At 52.9% G+C, this 27,690-nt stretch overlaps 7 protein-coding genes across 7 annotated transcripts; 1 reads left to right on the forward strand and 6 right to left on the reverse strand.

Annotated features, from left to right (window-relative positions):
• Nucleotides 1–276: 276 nt before the first annotated feature.
• On the reverse strand, nucleotides 277–995 carry BO86DRAFT_222168 (uncharacterized protein; the record flags this gene model as incomplete). Its single annotated transcript, XM_025666926.1, has 1 exon — nucleotides 277–995. A coding segment is annotated over one exon (609 nt), but the record flags the coding sequence as incomplete, so codon positions are not given.
• Nucleotides 996–3,784: 2,789 nt separating this feature from the next.
• On the reverse strand, nucleotides 3,785–7,488 carry BO86DRAFT_403739 (GPI inositol-deacylase; the record flags this gene model as incomplete). The annotated part of the gene is made up of 6 exons (XM_025673959.1): nucleotides 3,785–4,019; nucleotides 4,070–4,296; nucleotides 4,344–4,509; nucleotides 4,558–5,923; nucleotides 5,976–6,825; nucleotides 6,904–7,488. The coding sequence occupies 6 exons, from the start codon at nucleotides 7,486–7,488 to the stop codon at nucleotides 3,785–3,787; spliced, it is 3,429 nt and encodes a 1,142-aa protein (XP_025523302.1).
• Nucleotides 7,489–9,358: 1,870 nt separating this feature from the next.
• BO86DRAFT_413147 (sugar transporter family protein) lies at nucleotides 9,359–11,052 on the reverse strand (the record flags this gene model as incomplete). The annotated part of the gene is made up of 3 exons (XM_025674711.1): nucleotides 10,790–11,052; nucleotides 10,061–10,735; nucleotides 9,359–10,009 (listed from the first exon to the last, which is right to left on the reverse strand). Exons 1-3 carry the CDS (start codon nucleotides 10,982–10,984, stop codon nucleotides 9,359–9,361), a joined length of 1,521 nt encoding a protein of 506 aa, XP_025523303.1. The 5' UTR covers nucleotides 10,985–11,052.
• A 2,002-nt stretch (nucleotides 11,053–13,054) lies between these two features.
• On the reverse strand, nucleotides 13,055–14,782 carry BO86DRAFT_347413 (8-oxoguanine glycosylase OGG1). The gene is made up of 3 exons (XM_025669280.1): nucleotides 14,622–14,782; nucleotides 13,634–14,523; nucleotides 13,055–13,571 (listed from the first exon to the last, which is right to left on the reverse strand). Exons 1-3 carry the CDS (start codon nucleotides 14,714–14,716, stop codon nucleotides 13,162–13,164), a joined length of 1,395 nt encoding a protein of 464 aa, XP_025523304.1. The 5' UTR covers nucleotides 14,717–14,782; the 3' UTR covers nucleotides 13,055–13,161.
• Nucleotides 14,783–14,940: 158 nt separating this feature from the next.
• On the forward strand, nucleotides 14,941–17,580 carry BO86DRAFT_347416 (splicing factor u2af large subunit). Its single transcript, XM_025669281.1, has 7 exons — nucleotides 14,941–15,183; nucleotides 15,250–15,278; nucleotides 15,358–15,988; nucleotides 16,042–16,655; nucleotides 16,705–16,966; nucleotides 17,020–17,231; nucleotides 17,287–17,580. Exons 1-7 carry the CDS (start codon nucleotides 15,156–15,158, stop codon nucleotides 17,311–17,313), a joined length of 1,803 nt encoding a protein of 600 aa, XP_025523305.1. The 5' UTR covers nucleotides 14,941–15,155; the 3' UTR covers nucleotides 17,314–17,580.
• Nucleotides 17,581–19,747: 2,167 nt separating this feature from the next.
• gprM lies at nucleotides 19,748–21,938 on the reverse strand. The gene is made up of 5 exons (XM_025670295.1): nucleotides 21,583–21,938; nucleotides 21,428–21,523; nucleotides 21,213–21,367; nucleotides 21,015–21,153; nucleotides 19,748–20,955 (listed from the first exon to the last, which is right to left on the reverse strand). Exons 1-5 carry the CDS (start codon nucleotides 21,656–21,658, stop codon nucleotides 19,931–19,933), a joined length of 1,491 nt encoding a protein of 496 aa, XP_025523306.1. The 5' UTR covers nucleotides 21,659–21,938; the 3' UTR covers nucleotides 19,748–19,930.
• A 4,548-nt stretch (nucleotides 21,939–26,486) lies between these two features.
• Nucleotides 26,487–27,227, reverse strand: BO86DRAFT_222395 (uncharacterized protein). Its single transcript, XM_025666928.1, has one exon. The coding sequence runs from the start codon at nucleotides 27,061–27,063 to the stop codon at nucleotides 26,560–26,562; it is 504 nt and encodes a 167-aa protein (XP_025523307.1). The 5' UTR covers nucleotides 27,064–27,227; the 3' UTR covers nucleotides 26,487–26,559.
• Between the last annotated feature and the right edge of the window lie 463 nt (nucleotides 27,228–27,690).

Genomic DNA, 27,690 nt, shown 5'->3' on the forward strand with positions numbered 1-27,690 from the left:
TTTGAAAGACAAGATTATGGCCAGAAAAGATTGTATGTAATTTTCCATCATCCCAACCGAACGAATATCTAGTTGATTCTTGCAAACACCATAATATCTTATAATCAGCCGGGTAGTCAACCATTATTCCAGACAATATTCCACAAAAGAAAGAAGAAACGAACATCACGCCAGAAAAAAAGTCACAAAAGATATATACTGGTCATCATATCACATAAATCTCCGTTTTGTTCCTTCCAAAGTCCTTCATTATCATCCTCCCATACCATTACTACTGCCCCCAAAGCATGCATTTATATCCACTCCAACTGTATCCCCTTTCCCGTTCCCCAACTCATCCCAGAAACGTAGGGAATCACCGCAGAGCAAGATACGTCCCCAACGTCTCATAATCGACCTTCCTGACGGGGGGGCTGGCGCTGCTGGCTTTCGTGGGCGTGTGCTGGACCGTTTTCTTCTCCTTCTTCGTCGTTGTCTTTGTGGCTGCGGTGCTGTCGTGATCCTTGGAGTCGGCGTCCGGCGTCGCGGACTTGATCTTGGCCAGGTATTTCGTCTTCAGGGAGCGGAGGGTGGAGGCGGTGGAGGAGACGCTGGAGGTGGAGGCGGCGTCGTCGTGGTCGGGGTGGATGGTGGAGGTGGTGGTGGTGGTGGATTTGAGGGAGGGGGTTGTGGGTGAGGTCATTGTGGTCATTGTGGTTGGGGAGGGCATTTTGATTGTTTTTGGTTTGTTTGTATGGTTTTTGTTGGTGGTGGTTGTATACCAGCTGGGGTGGTGTATAGGAAAAGGTATAGTATAGTATAGTATAGTCGATATGAGACCCCAGAGGGAAGAATAGAACGATAGCAATAGTAGTAACTGAGTAACAGCTGAAATGTCTCTTCGATGAAGGGTTCAGAGAAATTGAGTATACCAGAATGTAATCGAATGTAGATGTAGATGTAGATGTAGATGTAGATGTAGATAAACAAAAAAGTATACCCAAAACCAACAGGGCCATCACATTCCTTATATACAATTGTCAACCTCTATACAGTATGTACATTATGTACCCCCACGGTCCCCAACGCCCATCCCAAAAATTCTATTCCTGACACCGATGAATCACCCACCTCACGGAATACGTAGTATACTCCAGTGTGAATGGACCCTGTCATACAACGCCTAATCCGAACTCCCCCCCAGGCAGAAAACAAAGAATCTACTCCGAGCACCGGAATAAACCCGAGCACCTGCACTCTAAGTTGCAGCATCGGTTTCGGCTGGGCTGGGCTAGCCTGCCCAGCCCTGCCAGCCGCGAATAGGAATTCGAGAATTTCGGAGGTCGGAGTGCTGATTTAGTTTAGTTTCTTTTTTAGGGGATTTTAATACTTTGTTTTTTTTTTGTTTTTTTTTTCTATCTGTTTTTACTGGAGAGTGAGCTTTGAGCTTTTGCTTTGGGAATTGAAGGTTGAACGTACCTAGGGTTGGGCGCGTGGATCGCGTGGGATGTGGATGTGGATGTGTCATGCTTGGTCTACGCCCTTTCATACAGTGCTGTGTTTACTAACTTACTACGTAGACGTAGTAGAGTTTGGGGAGGTAAGTCAGTGAATAATAAGAAGGGTGGGCTAGATTTGAGGTTATCAATGTTAGGTCTTGAAGACTCCTCAGTATCTACGGAGTACTAAGTTCACATACGAACCCCAGATTGTATAGGGTGCAGTCTGATCACAAGATAGATCTATACAGACAGACAACTAAGCTGACAAACCTCCTTCTCCAGACCAGCCCATCTCTGCTTTGCACCCTTTGCATCCAGTGCATACATACCAAGGCGCGAAGGGCGCGGAAGGAGCAGACCTCAACAAACACGAGGCACTCAAGGCCCAGTCCCGAACACCATACACGTTTACACTACGTACTAGTTTAGGCTCTGGCTGAGGCTATGATGTTTCGAGGAACTGCATCGGGGTGATGGGCCCGGGATCGGAGTCGAAAGGGATTGAGTCAGTGGGTATCGAGCCAATGCGGCTGTGAGCCAAACCGTGGATGGGGGTTCGTATTCCGTGTGGTGGTCGGGATGTCGCGTCGCTACAAGTGAACGCAAGCGGGGTCTGCCTGCTGCTGGTGCGGATGCTGATGCTATGGCTGCCTATTAGTATACATATACGCAGGAAGTAGGTTCAGTGATCGTGGTAGTGGCTCTACTGTAGCTGTAGCTGTAGATTGAGATCTAATGGATTGCATGCCTCTCCCGAGCAGAAGAAGACAATTGACAACCCACTCAATATACTTCTATCTGACTTCAAAGCAACACTCTCATGTGGCCAGAGTACACCCCTCGAACAAGAGTAACCGCACACCGTTGCAGTGTAACTACACTACCAGCTACAGTCCATCCATCCAGTTGATCCAGTCTATCCCCATGATCGACACGCCTACCAAATAGGTATGCCAAGGTCCTCCCCCCCCAGATCGGGATCCTAATTCGGAATCCCTATTCCCCAACCCAAAGTGAAAGACTGCTAAGTTATGATCCATGAATAATAACCTCTGTTAAGGTTGGTGGGGACCGGCCATCCACATGCGTGTAACATGTTAACTCAATTCTCAAATCCACCCTGATGACTCAAGGTCCAGCCCAGATGATTCCAGCTCCACTGCTATACACAGTAGAGCGGTAAGCATGTGCGTGGGGGCTATGCTCAACAACCTATGACTCGATCACATTCAATCTCCATATTCACATTCACTTCAGACTGATCCCAATAATAATTCCAGATCTACTCGCCCCCCAAAAAAAATGACGTGGGGTCGCGCGTTGAGCTTCCCTTTTCCCTCTGGGTATAAAATTTCAGTCCGAAGGAGGGGGGTCGATGGCCTATGGGGTCTATTCAATTCCGAGATTAAGAACTAATAAAAAATCTAACTCCGATGCCGCTGGGCTATGCCGAGGACTGAGGATCTTGCTCCGAGGGGGCGTCGGCCATAGGCCATAGGGTTGGTATGTTTGGAGCTACTGTCGTGGGCATAATACTTTAGTAATTACGATGGTCGAGAAGATTTGGAGTATCGAGCTGGGTTGGTCTGGATTTGGATTTGTCATGGCAGCAGTGTTGATGCTGTGTGACTGATGCTGTTGCTGACGCTGGAGATGCTGGCGGGCGGGCGGGCGATCTAATCTCTTGGCAGATTTGTATACTTCCAAGCTTCCAAGGTTGGGGGACGGCTCACTCACCGCATGATGTCAACTGGTTCAGTCATCGCTGGGTCTTGGCGGTTGGATTTCTCACGGAGAAACTTAGAGAGGCGAAGAGTCTAGAATTGGTAGGTCCTGGGAGGTTGACGCAAAGCTCTTCGAGTCATTCGATCTAGCGTTCGGTGCGAAGCCATACCGATTCGCCTCAGAGAGGTTTCTTCATCTCCGTCGATCAGCGACTACAAAAGTGTCCGGCAACTCCATCCTTCCGCCAATGTGGTCCGGTCCGCCAGGTGTACCGTACTCCCACGAACTCATCTCTACACAACCATGAGTCACATGAATCTGCGTACTAGTATTATCTCTTAGAGTCTATATCCCAGTCCCCACCGTATATACAGACGACTCATGGTGTCAACAGATCGGTGAGAAACCAAATCCTGTACATGTTGGACGTCCGTCGTTCTGACAGACACGAAAGCACGCAACACCGCTCCAAAGCAGACGACGATCGAACTCCTTATAATCATGGCCCCCAACAGGGCAACCGGCATGATGCAACAGAAAGCAAAACAAAAAAAAACAACATCTACGGAGGAATACCATTATGGCTTTTTCTTCATGTGACTGCCGGATTCCGCGGAGCCGGGCGTCCCGTCATCTCCGTCCACAAGCCGCCACAGTCGACGGATCGAGAAGCCGCTGCCAAACAGGTAGATCACGACCAGCCAGCCAGCCAGTATATTAGTAAGATGGTGCAGGAGGTAGGCGTAGGACACGCCGTACACCGCCGAGTACACCGCGATGGCGAAGAGGAGAACAGAGGTGATGGTTTTTAACCTGGATTCATCAGTTTGGTTGCCCGTAGACGTAGCTGCAATAGACCTTACCGGGTGGTGACTCGGGGGATCATGGTTCCTGTCGTCATAGCCTCGACAAGCAGGATAAAAGGCATGATGGACAGCACATTATGATGGGAAGAGAAGGGCATGAACCAATGAACCACAAGGTTGTGCGCCCAGACAAGCAGAACGAGAATGTTGATCGGAAGGATCCAGAGCATCAACAAGAAGATCGAGTACGTATAATTTGCAAAGTTGTAGTGAGTCGTGGAGTTCTGGGAAGGATCAGCAACAACTCAGAAATAGGGCTGGAAAGGCCTACAGTCTCTTTGGCGTGCCATTGGGCGCGCACACAGGTAGCTAGCTGCACAATGCAAGCTACCATGTATGCAAACTGGTAAGGAACAACCGTCGAGACAAGAATGAGCAGGATAGCCGTGTTAATCAGTCTCCGTCTCGGCGTAGGAGCAGAGAACATGGAAAGATTTCTGCGTCGGTTAGTGGAAATCTGGATAGAGAAAAACCCAAAAACGTACCCCTTGTCATCTCGTTTGATATAACCGGATCGGCTGTTCAGGAGACCATATATGAAGGCGAATACCGAAAGCAGAGACAATGCGACGTAGTTGATGAGGACACAAACACCCACGCTAACCATGCCAAAGATGGGTACCAGAAACCAGAAGAAGGCATCCTGAGAGCCCAATAGCAGGTCATTCTTCGTATAGTCCACTGGAGTCTCGGTGGCGTTCGTGTGCCAGTGGAACATTTCGTCGCGCGGCGGCAGGGTGCTAGATGTAGCCAGGGAGGACGCCAGCAGTGACATCGCCAGCAGCAGGATGGGCAGGGATGATCGTATGGTGCTGTCCAGGCCCTCGAGAAAGGTGATGAAATAGCCGGTTTCGTTATACACCTGGAACTGTTTGCGAAGAACAAGGGCTATGACAAGAACTGGAAAAGCCGCGAAAACAGTCCGGTAGCGCATTACGAGCTCACCCAAGCTGCCTAGAATATCCACTGCCAAAGAAATATCAACCGACGACTCGCAAGTTGGGTCCGTCCACAGCTGGAAAGATACTCCACCCAGTGCTGCCTGTTCGCGAAGCGGGGGAGGCATAAAGGGCGCAACGCCGTGCAGGTTGACATGAACATGCTGGACATTGACGAAGAATTTCGACTCGTGCGGGTCCGGAATAGACTGGCGCAACAACGGCGCGAAGAGCTCCTGCTGATGCCGCGGGCCGCGTCGCACGATCTTGAGCTTGTAGTTCAACAGACTTGAATGCAAAGCAGGGATCTTGACCTCCGTGAGCATAGGACGATTTGCAGGCAGTCGCATCTTGACACCAGCACTGAGCAGTCCTCCCAAGCCCACATGGGCTCTGATCACTGAGTCCGAACTGTCGGAGAACTCAGCGACGACCCATCCGCGAGTCGGAGAACGAGCCTTGTCAACGACCGCCACGAACTGATGCTCCACTAGGTCCTCCAGATCATATTGTAGGTAAGAGAAAGGCGTGACCCTGTCATAAGCATGTCGGGAAGAATGCGTCGATGCCGGCAGATGAATCCCATCATCAGCGGCATTCTTGCAGGCAAGGCGAGTTGAGCCGGCACTGCCACCGGAGAAGTCCATGTTCATTGAGAACACGCCGGCAAATTTGCCGTTGTGCATGGGAAAAACGCTGCAGAACAGAACCTCCAGGGTCCCGTGCTCGCCCGTTCTGTCGAAGTGCTGATTCGTAAGGAGCGTAAACTTCTTCCCTGATACGCCTTGCGGAGGGACCGGCAGCAGGTGCACGTTCGGACCGGTTTCATGGCCGAATTCGCGGAGAACCAGTCGTTGGCCCTGTGGGAGGATGGTGTTGGTGCTGTCTTCTAATGTCAAGAGCGTGCTGGGCTCTGCTCAAGCTGTCAGTAACACTTTCAACAAAAAGCACAACATTGTTGGTACCTTGTTGGGGGAGCGTTCGCTCTGCCACACTTTCCAGACCGGTCAAGTACCATTTCTTGAAGATCCGCATGCGCTCGGCTCTCGGTTTCGTCTGGCTGGCGCGGCGAACATCTACCACGTCAAATACAGATTTGATGATTGCTTTGCGGAATTGATCACACCATGTAATGGATAGATGGTCCATCCCTATCCAGACATCCGGAATGGTGGAGGTAAAAACAGTGAAACCGTGCGTTTCCGGAACGAGCGAAGATATACTGGCATAATCGGACGGAACCACTGTATCGCGCGAACCACCGGCAATGGAGATCAGCGTCAGATGCCACAGCGGATTGTTATTGGCCCATGTCTGCGAGTAAGCCTCACGCCAGTAATCGTTGATCTGTTTGTATGTGTGGACAATGTCTGATTCAAAAGAGACCGGAGGCTTTGCGTGCGGGGCCGACATGGTGATGATGGTGTTCACGGAGTTCGCCTGATAGTTGGCCATGGTCAGCGCGGTGCGAGACACAATGCCTCCCATAGAGTGTCCAATCAGAATGACAGAGCTGGGATCTGGCAGGCCGGGGTCTCTCCGCGATCGTCGAGGATCGTGGTAGAGTGACAGAATATATGAGATAGCTTCATTGACGTATTCCGCCTGATCTAGCAGCGTCTGGCCATGGAAGGCTGCCATATCCTCGTTGAAATCAATCATAAAGAAATCTAGACTTCGTGTGCCCGTCTTGAGGCGCTCTTGATCGTGACGGACGACATCGGCGTAGTGGCGCGACGCTTCGGCAGCCAGGGATCTAACTTGTCGGTAACTGCCGGCGTTTCCAGGCAAAAAGAGCACCGGTGCACCATTAAGCTGAAACCACGATTAAACATCAGTACTCGATGGAGAACAATGAAGGACTCTGGGATCAAATCTGAGCCAAGAACTCACCCCGAGATTCTCCTGGTTGTACGGATCCACCCCCTCTTCCCGATAAAGAAACAGATTGTATTTGCTGGCAAAGCGAGTATGTTCCGTATCGAATCCGACCATGCGAATGAAGGTGGGGCTCATGACGGGAATACCACATCCATCGCCGCCGACCTGCCGTACAGTAAAGGACCGACAGATGAAGAACAAGAATATAGAGGCGACGAGCGTGGTGAGCGCGGCTAGGACGGAGATCGGCCAGGGACTGCGGAGATGCGACGGGCGAAAGCGGTGCTGGCCTTCGGGGGAGGCTTCCATGGGCAGTCGCTGGGAGGCCAGCGGAGTCATGACGGACGACGATCGGGACTCATGAGAGGCGGAGGGCGTGCGCCAGAGACTCGAGTTTCTCGAGCGGGTATTGGAGGTGCCTGTGGTGTCTCGCCGTAGATCGAAGCTGGTGCCGGTTCTGGCTGCCTGCGAGCGGGATTTTTCCGGCGGATCGAGAACATGGGGAACATGGCTGGGCTCAGTCTGGGTTCGAGAGACGGTGATCACGGAGTCTTCAGCGTCGTCCTCGGCCGGCGAGCCAGACGAGCGTCTGTGCATTGGAAGTGGCCGTAGTCGGGATAATCATCCAGCACGTAGGTGAGACCGAGAAGTGATGGGATGGGGTGGAAGTGTGCGGTAATGGTAGACGGCGGCAAGGGGATCCGTCCCTGGAAGACGGAGGCTGGAATGCGACAATGTGCAATCTGGAGGAGCCGGCGAACGAACGGACAAGCACGACGATGGGGTTGATGTAGCTGAATGAAAGTGTAAGTGTAAGTCGTGCCAGTATTTCCTGTCTTTCCTCCCCAATCAATTGTTTGTGGTTGGTTCGAGACCGAATGGACCCCTAAAAGGAACGAGCTCGGGGTTTGGGCCGGAGGACGAACGAGCGACCGACGGACGGAGGCGATAAGGAGGGGAACGAGGAGGGAAGATAGCAGTAGAGGAGAAGACCGGCGACGGAGAGGAAGGCCGGGAGAAGGTGAATGAAGAAAAAAAGAAGAGGACGAGTCGACCCGAAGGAGGTTCAATAGGAAGGAGAGGGAAAAAAGAAGTGAAAGCAGCAGCAACAGCAGTTGGTAAATTAGCAGCAGTAGGGAAGCGAGCGAGGCAAGGCGATGGAACTGGAAAGGTTGGTTGAGGTTCTTTTTTGGCACCGCAGATGGAACGGGCTTGGCGGATGCAAGTCGGCACGATCGAGCCACCACCCATCGACTGTCAGTTCTACCGTCTACGTACTGTACTGTTCTCTCATGAGGCAGCAGTGAAAGTTCTTGTCCATTTCCGCATCCTCCCCAGTCCGGATGTCATGAAGTCAGCGTCGCATTGCCGCTCAACTGGGATACAAGGGACGAAGCCCGGAGGGTTCCATGGGTTCCATGGGTCCCATGGATCAAGTCGGCCTGACAGCTACGAGGAGAGAATCCTCTTGGCCTCAACTTCTACTACATGCTGGAGCGAGAGAGAGAGAGTGATGGGATGAAGCGCAACAGTCGACACGATCAATTGCAGGCTCGAAAAGGCCTATTCTCTGTCTCAAATTAGCATACTCTGCTAATATGGAGTGCGCAGTCTGGACTCGCAATGAGACCCTGAGAGACTCCATTCAGGCTCCACCACCAGCCCGCAGCCGAGTAGTTAAGTGGATGGAGAACGGGCAAATTACGGAGTCCATTGTGCAGCAGCACACATCAGTCCCTAAGATATGTATTCAGCATTTATTGCATTTATTGCACAAGACACTCAACCCGTAGTATAACGAACAACTATGATACATCAGACCACGCATCACCCCTGCAGGTGCCAGCCAGGCGACCGCCGTGCGGGGTTAACCAACACCTATAAATCCAGCTCCTGCTCCCCAGTTCCCAACCCGGATGATTCCACCTCTCCACTCACTCATGCACAAACCTGCATAAAATCCCAGGTGAGTTTATTTTGTCTTCCTATTTGGATGCTACAACACTGGCAATGCATATGAAGAGACTTCAACCCTGTGATGGTCTTCACTCGAGACAATGAGCCCATTTCAATTAAGCAGATGCTGATAATGCCCTGCGGAGACTGGAGCCTGACTTCCTTGTGTTGTGTCCCGTGCGTTGACTGACTGACTCGGTCGAATCCCAGGTTAAAGATCCAAGCAGCGGACTCATTGGCAAGCTACAATCGTTCAACGTTTCCCAATCACCCTGTTCAAGGTTCTTTGTTCAATTAGAAGCTTGACCCTTTACATACTTATACTTGCAATCATGTCTCTACGGTAAACGAACGCTTGGTCTTGTGGGAAGATCTTAAGATCGTATGGCCATGCATGATTGAAGCAGTTCCTGTCATACTATCCAAGCGTCCTGCAGTCCGTAAATTTGAAAGCTAAATCATCACATCGTAGATCTCGTACTATAATGTAAACATCTTCTTGCCGCGTGCTTCAGCCCTCTAGAGTACGCACGGTACCCTTCTCTGGGTCACTCTCAACAACCTCATCGTCCTTGCCGCGATGCGCCGTCACTTCCGCCATGTCCGCATCATGTGCCACATCGAACTGACGTCCCAACCGCTCCGGGCCCAAGAATGTCACCAAGATCACATAAACGAACACACAGCCCATGAAGATGCAGATCACCTTGCCGTACTGGTATCGCTTGGCTCCAGTGTCCGAAGGGGGCAGAGGGAACCGTTCGCCGATCGTTGACTCGATCGTGGAACTGGCTGACGACACTAGGTTGCCTAGCTGGTACGCTGTACCCACAGCGAAGGTGCGGATTGAGCCTGGGGACAGCTCCATCAGATGGATGGGGATAACACCCCAAGCGCCCTGCACGCAGAATTGCTCGAAGAAGGCGGCAGCCATGACATTGGTCGAGGTAACAAAAGTGTACGGGTAGAGGAGGGCACCGCCGACGATACTGATCACAATGATGGAGAATCGTCGGCCGAAGATCTGACTCGCCCAGCCGCACAGGGTGCCTCCCGTCAATGCGCCCAGGTTGGCGACGACTTGGGTGACAGTGACCGCATCAGCCGAGAAGCCGAACTGGCTCTTGAGCATGGTCGGATACAGATCTTGCGAGCCGTGCGACTGGTTTAGTTAGTAATCTGGCGTCAACAACGAACAGTAGAAAGTACACACCATGAAGTTGAAGCCTGCCATGAGCAGCACGAGATAGATCAGGAGCAACCAGTGCCGCTTCAAAGCTGTCCGGCCCTCCGACAAGAAAGTCGATGTTACTCCCCCTCGGACAGAGTTTCGAGTCCTCTGGCGTTCGATGAAAGCATCCGTCTCAGGCAGGCAGAGCCGGTAGATAATGATCAAGACCGGAGGACATGCGCCGAACCAATACAAGGGTCTCCAACCGTGCGAGGTTGTGTCAACCAGTCCGCGTGCAAAAGCCGTCGCCAGCAGGTATCCAAACGCATAGCCTTGCTGGAGTAAACCAGACACAATACCACGCGCCTCCATTGGACAATCTTCAAGCGCAGTAGCCGCGGCATTGCCGTAGAGACCCCCCATGGCAATTCCAAAGAGAGCGCGACAGGCCAGGAACTCACGATACGTATTACAGAAACCTGTTCCCAGCTCCAGCACAATGAACATGATATTGTTGACAATGAAAGGCCATTTCCGGCCCCATCTGTCGGCAGCGATGCCGAAGGCGATTGCGCCCACGGAGCGGAGCATCAGCACGAGGGTGATACCCCAGGTAATATCTGTGACCGACTTGTCGAAGGCCTCTGCGAGCTGGGTGGTCGTCAAGGAAACGGTAAAGAAATCGAAGGCATCCCACGTCCAACCAAAGAAGGCGACCTAGAGATGCGATTAGCAGCGAACGGGCGGCGCGGAGGATCTCGAGTCACCTACACCAAAGAAGAGCCATTGCTTGCCACTGAGCAGAGTAAGAGCCTTGATTGGATTCGGAGCAGGGTTCATAGGAGGCACCAGGGTCGGGATCCGAGTGATCAGGTACTTTCCAATGCTCATTGACGGTAAATCATCTTCGTCCGAAACATGATGCTGGACTGCCCGTGAGGGGCCGTCCTCTTCGACATGAGACATGCTGGATAGAAGAACAGACAACTACCGTTCGACTGAAGAAGAGGCAAGAAAAGGGGCAGAGAACGAAGAGTGAAACGCGAGAAAAGAAAAAGAAAAGAAAAGAACCGAAATTTGAGACTCGGCCGCAGTCTTAAAAGGCCGACGTCGGGCAGGCGAATGTTCGCCGAGCAGCCATGAGGATGACAGACCCCGCGATTTCTCCTCGGGTCTAATCAAAACCTACATAAACCTAGCTCAGGTGCTTTTCTGAGGACCAGGCTTTGGTTAGCCTTTCGGACTCTTGCCGATCACTCACATGAGGCAGTAGAGGCTGACACCTGGGCCGAATCAAAACCATGCGAGGAAGGAGATGGCTAGGAGGATGAGGGTTCATCTGAGTCAGAATGAGGCAGCTGCTTGTCCGCCCAGACCCTCTCCTCTTGTTCTTCTTTGTTTTAATTCCCCTCAATCCTCCCTTCTCTTCCATCATGATGACTGACTGTTCTATCTCAGATGACCAGGAATGGTGGCCATTGAGTCTATTCTGTCCCATTGCCAAGCTTTCCCCCGGAGGCCAAGAACTCCCCACATTTTCTTGTTCTCTCACACTTCCATGTCTTCCTGAACCTTCGAGTCTGTCATGCCATGACGCCTTCTTGTTCTGCTGGCAGCAAGTGCTCTCTCTTTACTAGTGATGGTGGAATAAAGATTTACCCGCTTGTTGTTCTCCTGTTTCGCACTCACATTGGCTGGCCAGTCCCCCAAATGTGCCCCCACTCCCCCAGCCAGTACCAACGCGGGGTAATCGTCCATGCAAAATAGTGTTAAGCCATGAGTTGCCAAGTGAGCGCCCACCGAAACTCAACCGCGAGAATTGAACCTTTTACCTTGTTCTCTTCCTCTCTTCACCCACCCGGTGTCCACTGCTGCCACTTATTTTTTTTCTCCGGTCATGTGGTGCCACGCGAGCCAATATGCTGGTGCCAGACCCCAAACATTCCTACCCACTCACTGCTCCTTCTAGCCGAGTCTATGTAACATCAGCTTTGGTCCGACTGGTCGGCCGACTCACTAAACCAGGATGCCGTCGCCCGTCTACCGGACGGTTTCGCACCAAGTCACTTCTGAGTTTGTCCACACGGGCAGTCGGACTCAGGAGGCATTGGTACAGTACCTCTGAACCAATGGGCTGCTTGTCGAGTGATACATAATCAGCCAGCTGTATCGGTACCTTTTCGGTTCGTCTAGCCAGCCCTTCCGGGCAATTGGTATCATGCCCCATATCATGCGTTGACTCAAGGACTCTCATGAGTCGGGAACCCTTTCCCGACGGATTCTACCCCCGCGCCAACTGCACATTCCCATGGGCCGTCTCACAGCAAAAGCACCGACTCGGATCACTGACCAGCCTATTTCTCCTTGGGTACTGCCGAACTCGGAGATGCTATCTGGCTTTCTTATCATTGTCAATGCCAATTAACCCAGTGGTTAAGCTTCCATTGTGGGGTGATGTTGCATTTCAGCTCCCTCAGAACTTGGGTTCGGGAGCCTGCATGGCTCCAATGGATGTGACATTGATTCGAATACGCTAGCTCGTCATGACTCGAAAGTTATTACCTGGTTTGGATGCCTCGTCTCTCGATTCATGGCAACGAGAAGCCACAGGCTTTGTCCAGATACAGGCTCAGAAAGTATCATTGCCAAGCGGTTGATGGCTGTGGTGGAAGCTTCGAGCGCCAAGCAGGTGCTTGGAGGAACATGTTTTCTTGGCCCAGTCTCGGCATGGACAACACATTGCTCGCATTCCATGAATTAAGTGGCAGGTTGGGTTGAAGGACAGGCGACTGTAAGTATAACTCGTACTTTGGAGATGTGCATCGTTCGAGCTTCTATACCACTTGGAGTGAGTATCTATGCAATGCTGAACGGTTTGTGATACGTTCGCCTGCGGATACGATGAGAACCAGGAGAAAATGCATCTTGAATGAGTACAGCACCATTGCGGGACTGCGAGCTATCACGCCCGAATTCTGCACATCTCTACAATTGCATATGCAGAACTATTCCTTTAATCAGGACGATCAGAGTCCTGCTCTATTGACCTTGCTCTAGTGACTCTGAGTCCGCCGAGCTGTTTTTCATACAGACATGCAAATATATACAGTACAAGAAATATGATACAGGGTATGTTCATCGCCTCATCGTTTCCGGAGCCGCTTGGACATCCGTCTCGTGGTCGTAGTCTGGGAGGCTTGGAGAACAGCATGCGTGTCCGTATCGTCCTCCGCCTTAACTTTGACGCCATCTTCGCTTGCTGCCCTCTTCAATGGGATAGCCGTGGCCGTGGTAACCTCTGTCTTAACCTCAACACCGTCATTCCCCCCTTCCTCATCTTTAACCTCCACCTTCACCCCCACCTTGGAAGAAGTCGCCGCCAAGCGGTCCGAGAAAGTCCTCAGATTCGCCGTGAATAGCACACTCTGCGCCCAGCCCGCCTCCTTCCCCCAAAGCCTGCGGAAATGATTTCCCACGGCATCGTACAACACCTTGTTAAGAGACTTATGCGACCCCTTCCCGAACTTGTAATCCCGCTGCGCGATCTGCCAGACTGTACACATATGCCACGGTCAGTAACATCCCTCCGCCAGAGAAGCTAAAAGAAAGACTCACCATGCGTATCCACCGGCACCGCCTCACCCCACCCCAGCCCCATCAAACAAACACAGTCCGCGACTTTAGGCCCCACGCCCTGCAACTCCAGCAACTTGGCATGCGCAAGTCGATACCCTTCCCTCCCTTCCTCCTTCCATTCCCCTGCGTCACCACTACCACCCTCACCACCCAGCGAACCAGCATAACCCAACGCCACCGACTCAGGATTCCGCAACCCCTCCAACCACCCTTCCTCCCGCTCCAGCGCCACAATCCGCGCCGTCTGACCGATGTACTTGGCCCGGTACCCGAACCCGAGCCCGCGCAGGGTGGCCTCCACATCCACGCCCTCCTCACCGTCGTCGGCGTCGCCGACCATGGCCTCCGGGCCGGGGAAATCGTGGTACGCGCGGCCGTCAACGGTGGCCACGAAGGCGCCGTAGCGCCGGCAGAGCTTCTCGACCATCTGCGAGATGCGCGCGATGTTGTTGTTGCTGCTGCAGATGAAGGCGATGAGCGCCTCCCACGCGTCCTGCCGCAGGATGCGGATCCCCGTGAACTGCGGCGCCTTCCGGCGGAAGTTCGCGTCGTGCTGGGACCACCCCTCGTACAGGGTGGTGAGGTTGGCTGGGAGGTTGAAGTAGGCGGTTAGGAGGGGGAGGATGGGGTCGTCGTCATAGTTCGTAGGAGTGGATATGTGGTCGGTTGGGGGGAGAGAGGCTTTTTGTTGGGTTGGAGGGATGGCGGCGGCGGTTTTGGGTGGTGGTGGTGGTGGTGAGATGGTGTTCTGGGGAGGGTGAGAGGGGAGGTAGGTTCGGTAGTAGAGGTGGGTGGGATCTTGCTTTAGGGATAGCAGTCGGCCGTGGAGAACGCAGCGCCATTCGTCGCTGTCGGGGACATTGTGCCATCTTTGGGAGAGTTGGATTAGCTTTGTGAGCGCTTTTTAGGATAGGATAGTGCAGCACATGGGCCCTGAGCGGCGAGGTGAGAAGGGGAGAAAAATTACCGGAATGATTGTCCACAGCGTAAGGTCGTGTTGATGCACAACTCGCTCAGACTCACAGGCAGCTTGCGCCATTCGGAGAAAGCACCGACTGTCATGATGAAAGACAATTGGCCTTGTCAAGCATCCCAAAAAGTTCCAAGCAAGTAGAACGAACTTCCAAATCGATCAACGCTGTAGATACCGATGCCGATTCTGCCGCCCACTGGGGGTCCGATAAAGAAGGCGGTCCTGACCGCGCTAACCGGTTAGGGCGCGCCCGGGCGGCTACTTAGTGGTGCGTGCTTGGTCGCCGCCGGCCAGCGAGTTTTCCCTTCCCCAGCGCAGCTCTAACCACTCTCCTTCATCAGAACCTCTTTGCTTTCCATCTTCTCGGTGCGCTTGAGGTGGCACCTTTGGAAACTCACTTACTGTCTCAGCTCGCTTCTGGAGCTTGTTTGTTGTTTCCAGCCCGAACTCTTGCGATCCCAAGGACGAAGGGGGAAAATCAGCAACCGAAAAGGGAATCTATTCTACTTGCTGGAGTTGTTGTTCACAATGAACGGTGATACGTATTCTGCCAGACGTGAGTACACATCCCGGATAACGTAGCCCTTATTCTGGGCTCACTTTTCTAACATTTTGGATAAAGCGGAGGCGGGTCGCTCTAGGGATTACTACGTGAGTTCGTTCTTTGACATGGACAATGTTTATCTCTTGTGCAGCAGCAGGAGCAGCTAACCCGACCGACGATGCACAGCGCGAGGAGCGTCGCGAACGTGGTGGTGAGAGGCCGGAGAGACCAGAGCGATCGGACAGAGGAGACAGACCGGAGAGAGCAGAACGGGGCGAACGGGGCGAGCGAGGCGACAGAAGACGGTCCAGATCGCCCCATTACAGCTCTCGGGGCGGCTCCCGGCGCGAGCTCGAGGCCGACTCGTACTCGTCCAGCCGCGACTACCGCGCCCGCGAACGCGAGGATCGCTACTCCAGCCGCCGAGAAGAGCGCGATTGGGATCGGGATCGAGGCGACCGCCGCCGCAGAGACTACGAAGACAGACCCTCTCGCCGCGAGAGGGACCGAGACCTGTTTGATGAGAGACCCCGACGGGAAGGACGGGACCGGGGGGACCGTGAGCGTGGAGACCGCGCTGACCGCGGCGGCGGCGGCGGTGGTGGTGGTGGTGGCGGCGGCGGCGGCGATCGCGAGCGCGAGCGTGGCGGCGACAGAAGGGAGCGGAAGCGGAGTGCTTCGCCTCCACGGAAGAGGGAGCCTACACCCGACCTGACGGATGTCTTGTCGGTCTTGGATCGCAAGCGTCGCTTGACGCAATGGGACATCAAGCCCCCCGGCTACGAGAACGTCACGGCCGAGCAGGCTAAGCTCTCAGGTAAGAAGGCCCGCCCTTTGAGTAATGATGAATAGCAAAACTTACGCATACAGGCATGTTTCCTCTCCCTGGGGCACCGCGTCAGCAGCCCATGGACCCCAGCCGTCTCCAAGCCTTCATGAACCAGCCCGCTGGCAGCAGCACCGAGACCTCCGCCCTCAAGCCAGCCAACTCCCGTCAGTCGAAGCGTCTTTTCGTCTACAACCTGCCACCCACCGTCACTGGGGAGGCGCTCCTGGCCTTCTTCAACCTCCAACTCAACGGCCTCAACGTTGTTGAGAGCGTGGATCCTTGTATCTCGGCCCAGGTGTCGACCGACCGCTCCTATGCTCTTCTTGAGTTCAAGACCCCCGGCGACGCCACGGTTGCCCTCGCATTCGACGGAATCACGATGGAGGAGCACGAGGCTGCCGGCAATGGCGATGCTAACGGCTCGCCGCAGGGGCTGGAAGTGCGGCGACCCAAGGATTACATTGTTCCCAGCGGAGTCGAGCAGGAGTACCAGGAGGGAGTTTTGTTGAACGAGGTTCCTGACTCGCCCAACAAGATCTGCGTGTCGAACATCCCCAACTATATCCCCGAGGAACCGGTGACTATGCTTCTCAAGTCGTTCGGCGAGCTCAAGTCTTTCGTCCTGGTCAAGGACAGCTCTACAGAAGAGTCCAGAGTAAGTGTTTTTGTGTGAACGTGTGAATTTGCAAGTCTGACTTCTCCAGGGAATCGCGTTCTGCGAGTACGCCGATCCTTCCGCCACCAGCATTGCTGTGGAGGGGCTGAACGGGATGGAGCTGGGTGACCGACACCTGAAGGTGGTGCGTGCCAGTATCGGAATGACCCAGGCCGCCGGGTTGGATATGGGCGTCAACGCGATGTCCATGTTTGCCAAGACGACATCTCAGGACTTGGAGACTAGCCGTGTGTTGCAGCTGTTGAACATGGTGACTCCGGAGGAGCTTATTGATAACGATGACTACGAAGGTATGTTTCTTGTTGCCGATTTTCGTCGTGTTTTGTGGCTAATTGCCCGCTAGAAATCTGCGATGACGTGCGCGATGAGTGCTCGAAATACGGCCAGATCGTCGAGTTGAAGGTGCCCCGCCCCTCTGGCGGCAGCAGACAGTCCCCTGGAGTTGGCAAGATCTTCGTCAAGTTCGACACGGTTGAGTCGGCCACGAATGCTCTGAAGGCGCTTGCGGGCCGCAAGTTCTCGGACCGGACTGTCGTGACGACGTATTTCTCCGAGGTGAGCAGTCTTTTGCGAAGTGTAATCCCCAACGAACTCTCTGACAAGGCTTTAGGAAAACTTCGATGTCAACGCTTGGTAATTGCCCGGTCGTTCTTGTATTGCGTCTTTCCTAAACTCTCTCTTCACGATGCTTCTTATTTGCTTTGAGGCAAGTCATACCCCAGAACCCGAATTTGGGAACAGCCGATGCCGATGCTCAATACCTGTACTGGTTGTGGGAGGGGGGCGGTTTCTATAATAGTGGATTTTTTCGACCTAGTACTGGGTTACGATGTATCATAGCGAGAAACGATTACTTGGATCTGATTGTGTGTAGTTTGATGTAGCTGTGATGTCTAGTTTGTGGGAGGAACACTGACTTGTCTCTATACTAAAACATAGGATTCTACCTTAAACCCTAAAGGGGACACCTTGCACAGTCTTTCGCGCTTGAATGACGAGGTTGACTGTGAAAGAGTTGTATTAGTATTTCCTCTGGTTTTGGTGTCTATGAGATTCATAATCCTTTTCGCGTGGTGGGCGTTCTCGCTTATCCTGCTTTCCGCTGCGATGAAATAAATATGTTCGATTGTTGTGATACTCTTCGACAAGGGGGTCGTCAAGATGATACTTACTCTGCTTACCAGTCTATCTGAACCGTGAATTGATTTTTCTATTCAGCATAGTCGCTGGTTCGAACCTGCTCAAGCAGTTATACACAACTGTAGCTCTAAACAAACCTATCACTACATGTTACACAAAAGAAGGTAGGTAGTATACATATATCACCTTGCCAAGGTGACCTGGCTCGTGTCCTTGCATAAGATAGATACAGAGAACTAGTGCAAAGTCTTGTGAATGGGCCCAGGGTTTCCGCTACATGTTCAGCGCCTCCCAGGGTATGCACTGCAAGTATGTATTAAAGTAACTATCTGATGATGGCAGTAATAACCCCCTTGCCATTCAATCTACATCCCATCGATGGATGTATTATTCTTAGACACCAACATACTTAGAGATCGAATCAGCCAACCAAAGAATCATGTACTCGGTGCTATACTCAGAACACATCGTCGAAAAATAAGTATGTAACCCTGCACCCCCCGCGAGATAAAGAACACTCCCAGACCCTGATAGAACAGAACCCCCATCACAAACAGACAAGTCCCAGGCCCTGTCACATAAAACTTACTTTCAAAACCCCAACGGGCGTCCAACGGCGGACTCCGTAGGCCGAACTCAAAGAGGCTTTACTTTCTGACACGCGATCCGCGGAGGAGCCCTAGATCACAAATAAGACGATAGGAAAATCGCCTCCACCCATGTTGATCGGTAAGGACGGTTGTACTGATGTAAGATACGCCCTTGACCTCAGAACACACACAAGGATTCCGCTTAGGCCAATGGCTACTACTGTGCTGTATTGTGGCAAAACACTAGGCACTAGTACCATATCATACCTCGGTACGTAGTCAGTCACCTCAACACATCCAAAGAAGGACTTGTGCGTCTACGGAGCACCGGCCTCTACGTGGCCCATATTACCCCAGATTAAGCCACCCACGCAGACGCAGACGCCCTTCTAATAACTAAGTTGTTCTCGGAGAATTATCGCTGACCTACTACTGTACGGCAAGGAATCGAACCACCTCCACTACACCCAAGAATCCTCCGTGGTTCAAACCAAAACCAAACTAAACTAAACCCAAGCAAACACACACAGAGACACAAACAAACAAGCGAAAGCGTTCTCAACGTCCATGCATGTAAGCAAGCCCGCACCTGCACCAGTCGTACGGTACCCCATGCACACTGCTCCCTGATACCCTACCCATGCAATGCACCGCACCCCATCATCAAGTCAGATAAAAGCAAGCGACCGCGACGACAGCAGCGGGGAAGTCTAGAACTCTCACCATCCACCCAGCCCCAAACCCAATCTAATTTCCACAACCACGGCCACTTCCACCGGGAGGGCCGAAGGGAGGGGGGGAGGTCCGAGAGGGGTTTCTTACGGCGTGTGCAACGATGATCCAAAAGCCAAGGGATAAGCGAGGCGAGCTGCGAGGCAAAAGCCTAAAGGAATTTGTTCCTGCGGCGCGGCGCGGGGGACAGATACCCGTTCACGTTAGTGTTAGCGTTTAGTCTACCGGTTACTTTAGTTCGACGGAGGGAATTTCCCACCCCCCGCCTCGGGCAATTGTGTATGCTTTATTAAAGTTTGGGGGGGGGGGAGGGCAGGGGAATCGAAGAAGCGAAGGATTTGTTTCTACGAAGTTGGAAGAAAAGGATTCTTGGGATCGTTGGACTGGCTTTCCCCCTCTTCTTTTTCTCTTTTGTTTGCTTGGCTGGATGGATGGATGGCTGGATGGCTGGCTCGGTTGGGTCGGCGGCGTTGGGGCTCGGAACAGAAGAAGTCTTCTCATTTCTCGGGGAGGAAGATTATTGTTGAGGATTAGTGGAGGAGTACCTTACTCTGGACATGTATAGTATCAATGGAAAAGAAGCTGTGTTCGGAATGTAGTATAGTATACGTGAACAGTGATAGCGGAAACCAATTCAAAATCATCCGGGGTATAAGTACAGCCGTAACAAACATATGCAGTTCATACAAAATATACATCAGCCACTTTTTTCTTTTCTCTTGACGCAATGCTCCAATGTAATCCAACCCAACCGAAAAGAAAAAAAATCCTCCATGCTCAAACAAGTTAGCGTCACTGGGATCCATTACGTGGGTGTGCCGGCGCAAATGTCGCTTGCGGATCCCACTCGCGTACGTGGTTCTGCGACGCGCTAGGCGGGCGAGGCGACGAGAAGCTCATCGTCGGGCTCACGTAGCGCGCCTCCTGGCCGTAGCTGTCGTGCTCGGGGCTCCGGGCCCCGGAGGTGCGCGCTGGGCTGGGGGACCGGATCACCGGCTCCGGCGTCTTGAAGGCGGGCGGCACCCCGGAGCTGTCGAGCATCTCGTAGGCGCGCGAGTCCGGCGTGCGGCGGGCGTCCGCGGAGACGAACTCGTTGGGGTGCGTGACTTTCGTCTTGAAGAGGTCGGCCCATCCCTGGAACATCGATGGTCTCGCGAACAGAATGAAGTTCCAGAAGCCCACCAGCGACAGAAGAATGAGCACCGCCAGGAGGGTGGCCTGGTTGGGCAGCACGTGCTTCACCTCCGAGAAACACTTCTGCTTGTCGCCCTCCGTGGCGACCAGGCATGCCACCCAGGGGAGGAAGAGCTCGGCGTTGGCGGGGGTCATGGCCAGTTTGTTGTCCATCTTGATGAAGACCACCGCGAAGAAGATGACGTTGCCGATGATGATGAGGATCAAGGTGACACTCCGCCACTGCAGCTGGATGACGCGGCGCACGCGGCGGTAGGCCTGCCGGGCGGTCATGGTGCGCACGCTGGCACTGTAGGACGGGAGACCCGAGCTGTTGGTCGTGGGGTTCTTGTCGAAGACCGATTTGACGTAGACGTGGATACAGTACAGCATCGTGGCCAACTGCAGGACCAATGCTGCCGCCGAGAAGGCCACCACAGGCGCCCAGTAATCGCGGTTGCTGTTCTGCACGTTGATATGACAGGTCCCACCGAATCGGTAGGACACCCCCGTCAAGCACAGCATGACAGTCAACCCAATGATCGGGATGCCCCAGCCAAAGATGAATGCGCCCCACATGAACTTCGTCCCCAGCATTACCTCCCAACAAACCTGAAGGTGGAAAGCCAGCGTACGGATAAAACCTGCGCGACCAAGATTAGTGCTGGAGCGGACCATGGACCGATGATAAAGAAATACATACTCCACGACACAGCTACCCAGCCGCCAAACAGAAGTAACGAGCCAGTGAAAGCACACGCGACATCCGAGTACATATCGTTCGGCGTAATTGCATTAAAGCACTGCTCCGGCTTGATCCCTAGAGGGATGATGAAAGCGATCTGCGAAGCCGGTCAACATTGTCCCGTTTCCGTAATTGCTCGCGTGCCTGCGCACTTACCTCGATGCAGCAGATTCCCAATGTGAAACATATGCTCAGATAGTGACGATTCGTCCATTTCGGAGGCAGGACCGCATATGAGATCAAGAGAAAAATACAAAGAGGCAGGATGGCGACCCCAAGCCAGCCGGCGGCCTGGGTTTTGTTGGTCATGTCTGGATGAACCGTGCGCGGTTAGCTATTGCTCTCCCGCATCTTCGATACGATATGCATACCATCACCGTATGTCCATGATGACAATGGGCACGGCAGGCAGCAAGAGACGTTGCCCTGGGCCGTGGTTAACGTTTCACAATAACGTCCGTCAATGTCTGAAGAGAGAGCACATGGTCAGCGCCGCACACGGGGATTGACTGGAGACACAACATACATCCACCGGTCGACGGGAAGAATGACTCCTGGTAGAAAGGAGCCGGGCATAATCCGTTCAGTGTCGTGTTGCTCATGATGTGTGTATGGGCCAATGTCAAGTATACTCGTCGATCTCAATGGAGGCAGGTGGTGGCGAGATTGTCATATCCTTGGGTGGGCGAGATTAATAGGGTTGCCAGCAACAGCGACTCCGGACGTGATACCTCTCCACAAGATATTCACAGCCGTGCGTTCACGAAGCACAATCGATCGATAAGGTTTAAGTCACTGCATGTGGACACCGGGCAGATCGAGAGAGAGAGAGAGAGAGAGAGAGAGTGTGTGTGTGTACAAGTGGGCACGAACGGACATGGGGGGGGGAGGAGGAGGAGGGGGGAGGCGATCAGATATACTACTTTCGATTTAACGATGCGCGCTGGGAGACTAGAGTATGGGACCGTCCCGGGGGTGCCACCAGGATCCAAAGATTCGGTTGGGGCACACCTCGAGTTGCCTCTTGCACATCTTGGTTACTCGGTTACTCATACTTTTTGAAAAGGGTCCGTGTGGAAAACCCAATTCCCACATTTCCAGTCGATTTCCCTCATTGCGCCGAGCTTAACCTCAGGGGCACGATGGAAGGGTGGAGTCGGTGCATTGCATTGCACCGACAGGCTTGCTGCGACAACGCCAGGGAAGGAAGTAGAGTTCCACGCTCCGTCGGGGATTCCAATCGACCGTCGAGGTGCATGAATATTGATGGAAGGAATTAGACGAAGAAAGGGTCAGTCTAGCCATTCAGTAGTAGTATCGGTAGGGCACAGCACAGCCCAGCTGGTAAAGCGGGGTTTTTTCGAGGAGAGAGCGAGACCTCGAGAGCGTGAGAGAGGGTAAGATGCCATCGACGGAGAACAATGTGTCAAGGAGCCCTAAACCTGTTCGAGTTAATTCACCTGCAGCCTTCTGCATGGGTATAAACCAATGCTCTGCATCATTGGGCAGGCCAAGTGTCGACACGACCCACCGATACCCAAGGATCGGAAACAGAACGTGGGCTGTACCTCATGGGTACATGACTGACGGTCATTAATACCTTGCTCTTACGTACTAGGTAGGATAGTACTGTACACCTAAACTTACCATACACACATGGCTACTAGCGAGTTTCAAGCTGTGTGTGAGACTTTAAGACTCAAAGACCAAGAACCTCATCCCAGATGGTTAACTTCAATTTTCGGTCTCTTCCTAAAAGAGTCGTTCCATCCCGTTTGTAGTGGCAACCTGAAGCAGGGTTACCCTCGTCGTTTGACGCGTTTGGACGGACTTCCCTTCCCCGAACAATTCTATTATGTAGTGTGACCACCAGCCTTGTCCCTTCCATGGATCGATCCCCTTATCATCAGCTCGTCGGGATTTGTGCTGTACTCGGTTCGCTCCATAGAATGTAACATTGGGGTAAGATTCCGGTTCTCGCTACGTGCCCGAACCAGAGGGAGGTAGCCGACAAGGTGTCAATTCACCTTGGTTGGCTAAGTTTTGACGAGCATTCTAGGGCACAAGTGACAACCTGAAGACAGCAGACACTGCCAGACAGGCAACCAGGCATCAAGTAAACAGGTTAGCAGGAACAGTCGACTGTACGACTCAGTTGCCTCCCACTAACCAGGTATGTGACCACGACCGACCGCGTACCTTACAGACCTCCTCGTATGCGGGCAGGGGTTGTCAGCATTAGCATGCCATTTTATGATTCTGCTGCATCTGCATGGCATTAAACTTTGAGCTGGAGTAAAACTAACCCGGGAATGGAAGCCTTTCCTCCCGCTAACGCAACCTCTTCCCATGATAGGAGGAGCTGATCAACCATCCTGGTCGGGTTGCTCGGTCAAAATGAAAATGTGCGGCCTGGCAGTCCTTTCTTTTGACTTTGATTGCCCCTGTGCACCCTAACTCTAAACAGATGGTGGCCGCTGTCAAGTAAGCGTGCGTTCTCTACCGAGCATTGGATTGCGTACTACACTATTTTCATAGTGACCTTTTGGCCTACAAAAATCTAGTATCGTAAGCAGGTCTACGACATATCCTGTCGAAAAAGCTAGGCCCCAGGAACATGTACATACATGTCCGCGTACCGTACAGAGTATTTTCGTCAACAGGAACCTAAATCAGTACGATGTGTGACACTAGCCTGGACCCATCTCTCTCTTGCAGTCTTATATTAATGGATATTAATGGCTCTATGCTCGCTAGTCTCCCCCTCCCCCCATTGTGGAATCTAGATCTTTCCCCATCACAATGTGCATTGACCATTGTTGACAAGGCTCTCGCGTACGACTCTGCAGCGACATGCTTGCCCTCGCGACTTACCCCTCCTACGTAATCATTCCAGGCAGTCTCGTAAAAACGGAGCCCGTTGAATTCGCCGTGAAAAGGCCAGGGGTAATGACTTGAAGTGTTGACTGCTGGCTGCTGGCTCAGCTGGAAGCGCAGGATGTCATTCACAACTCGGTACTGGCCGCGTCTATTACCTGCCGCGCTGCTGCTGATCGACACTGAACTCGGAGGGAGTTTCCACGGTACGAACCCTCACCTTCACCTCAACAAAGTTCCTCGTGTTTCCCTTTTCGTTCCGGCAACGGAGGTCAGCCCTGGCCTCTTAGCTTGGGGGAGCTTTTGCGCGATTGAGTATTGATTGACAGAGCCCCTTGATGGCCTTGGTGCAGATAGTGGAGGCGAATAGCTGACGATCATCTTCAAAGTGTTGACTTGACTTTGTTGAAAAGCCGGTAGATGGGCCTGCGGATGAATAGGATTTTGACTTTTGAGTTTTGTGCCGAAGCTTGCGAGAGAACAATTGATCAACTTTATTGTCTGGTGGTCGTCGGCAACCCATTTTCTTTCCATCCACGGACGGTTTCACGGCATTTCGTGCTGCCCGTCACCTCGTGCGGTCCCTGTTTTGCTGGTGTTTCTTGTCGCATCCTTGCCAGTTGGCGACTTTTCTCGTTCGGGGACCCTGCGACAATAGAGTCGCGCATCAAGTAATAGTCATCACACTATGTCGTTTAGAGCACGTCTGGCTTTGGACCTGACACATAGACCGTCGCAGTCGTCAGGCACTACAGTGCGGACTACCTGGGCAGTACTACTATATTTGGCGACCAGCCACGGATGCCTATGCCTTCAACACTGACCAACCTTCCATCGCCTATTCCACATCCACATCCGCATTTCATCCACCTCCAATTTCCTTCCCGCGTGGTTAAGGTTAAAAACATGCCCACAATTCCTCGCCAACCGAGCGAAACCAGCTAAAGGTGTCGTCATGCCGGGCAGCGCTCGCATTCTTCCCGTTCGGCTATGAGCCTGTGGCTCACGCTAAACGCCATTGATGCCCGTTCGTGGAAGTTTCCATCGAAGCTCGCAGTTGAGGTAATCGGTTAGGCTTGCCGACGGGATCTGAGTTTCTCTTACCCCTTTTCTATTCCCCTTCATATTATTATTTAACTTACTCGTACTCTTGCCATAGTCTATCCACGCCATTCAGGCTGCCACTACGGATATTCTCCCTCCCTTTCACCCCAGACCTGTAAGGTTCTGCCTTGAAACAGGCTGCTCTCGTTGCTTTTGTCTGCGATATGCACCAGTTGCAGCTACTCGTAGACTATACGTTACGGCTCCCGGGACGCTAATGGATCTGCAACTACCTGAAAAGACAAGACTTTGAGAAGCAAAGATGATCGCCATCTGCAAAACGCAACCTGTGCCGCGACTGCAGTAGTCTGGCAACGTCACTGCGACTGATGGGATTTTCGCGCTAAGTGAGGCATATCCTCTGCAGTCGGAGAACGCAGCAGGTGCGGAGTAGAGGGTGGATGGAAGGAGACAAAACCACAGGATCACGTCGAGGATTTGGACCTCGCCATCAGGAGCGAGTGCCTCGTATTCGGAGATTCTTATTCTTGACAAACTTCTGACTGAGCCTGCCATGCCTTGTAACAACCCAGGATCTCACCAAGAACCCTAAAGGATGCAAATTGATGCCAATGATCCTGCTAAGGCTCGAATGCAGGGTAAGAACTATAGTAGGATAGCCAGGTACAGTACGAAGTGCATGGTGTATTGAAAGGATTGCGTTTCCTTTTCCTTCCCCGCTGCTTACATCTCATTTATGATACGTATTTACAGAGACAATGAAGCCACCAAACCAGCGGATGACAGTCTCAAATGAATACGCGGGGGGAGGCAAAACTGGGCTTATTCTCGGCCAGCAGGGATTCTCACAGGATTTCTCGCTATTGTCATTATCGAATCCCACCATTTTTTTTCTCTCGTCTGCGACCACTTTCCGGCTGGCAACTCTCGTGCGCAATTGGCCACTTCACCCCTACCAAGGGATTGCGCACCTCAGTGTCATTTGACCATCGTGGTCCAAACGAGGTGGAGCCTGAGTGACATGACAGGGCAATGATTTCGCAGCCAGCTTCTCAACCTGGGCGATCATGCGATAAGAGCAAGAAGAGTCAATGGCAACGACGGTGGACAGGGAAGCCTTTCGCCTGTGCGTCCCTCTGCAAAAGGCCCAGCAAATCCACCATTCCCTCCAGCTTGCAAACGGTCAATTGGCTTCCCTTGTAAACCAATCAGTGAGGGAGAGTCTGGGCTTTGCGTGATGGCGGCAGGAACAGGGCTCGGCGACAGGGCCAACCCCGGCTAGTCATAGGCTCTGTCTCAAACGTGCGTGCGTGCGCCCGCGGGTCTCGGACTCCCAAGATCTCACTTTCTCCGATCTCACTCAGTGCTACTATATCAATCTTCACTATAGATGGGGTTTTCAGCTCAGCACTTCCCCCCCCCCCCCCCCCCCCCCCCCCCCCCCCTCCCCCCCCCCCCCTTTTCCCCCCCCCCCCCCCCCCCCCCCCCCCCCTCTCTCTCTCTCTCTCTTCCGTTTCGAACCCTTTCTCCGTGGTCCTGATTTGCCCGGACCCCTCTGCGTTCAGACGCTGCTCCTACCGTGCCCCCTTCTCCAACCTCGAATCATCATCCGTTGTGCGCTTGTAACTGTGCCAACTATGGCCGCCTGAAGTGATATGATCTTCGTGATCCTTGGAATACCAACTGCTTTCGGGTTGGGTCTGGAACTTCCGTCGCCTGTGCAGCAGCCTCTTAAGCGCGATAGAGAGATTGAGTGGCTGCGATCCTGCACGGACTTCTTCTCTTCTACCCTCTTCCCCCAAATGCCATGCCTCATACCCACTTCGTGACGGCCACGAATGACGATTCGGGCTGTGGTCCCGACGGTGCACTCTTCCACGAGCTGGCGGGATTTAGTGCTCTCGATGGATTTGTGATACATCACGACAGGTCCCCACAACGTCCACCCTACGTAGTACTTTGTACTGGAGATTGGCTCCGAGCAGCAGGGGAGGGGCGGTTGTGACTCAGTGCTATTCAGCAAGTATGGGTGTGTAGAGCTTGATACCATCGCTGCATATGACATGAACCGGGTTGCTCGTGCCGCGACCGCTATGTGCTAGCACCATCTGTTCTCTTGCAGCGCTGACGTATTCAAGATTGTCGTGCCTTTGGCCTGATCTCGCAGAGGATTTTCGACAGAACGACTATCATCCTCTCATCCCTGCGGCCTCGACTTTGGCTTACTGCAGCAGCCCCTCCCTCGACACGAGGTGGAATGGTATCGATCGTGCAGGTCTCGATCATCGGGTTTATCCTCCGATCCAGCCAGAACGGCGGTGTGATTGCTGCACGATACGTGATCTGAAGTATTCCAGGGTTATGGGGTTGTGAAGGCCCATCGTGACAATACCATGTGGCATGCAAAGCAGGCACGTTGCTATTCGCGACTTGCCCTTTCGCTTCGTAATCCAGCGGTATGCTACACGAAGGTAACCTCGTACCTGCATAGTATGTGCCGGAAGAACAGCATTCACGTCCATGCTTCAACAGATCCTGTTGGTCATAACCTTCGAGCAGGGTCGTCGACGGTTCCTCCCACATACGAGGCATGTACAAGCACGCCCAGGTGCACATCACATCTCACAAGCACATACCTGATCACGAAGTGCGTCCCGTAGTGAGTACAGCACTGCACGGCTACATCGTTCGC

This window comes from Aspergillus japonicus, assembly GCF_003184785.1.
Source record: "Aspergillus japonicus CBS 114.51 unplaced genomic scaffold BO86scaffold_74, whole genome shotgun sequence".
Classification (NCBI taxonomy): Eukaryota; Fungi; Ascomycota; class Eurotiomycetes; order Eurotiales; family Aspergillaceae; genus Aspergillus; species Aspergillus japonicus.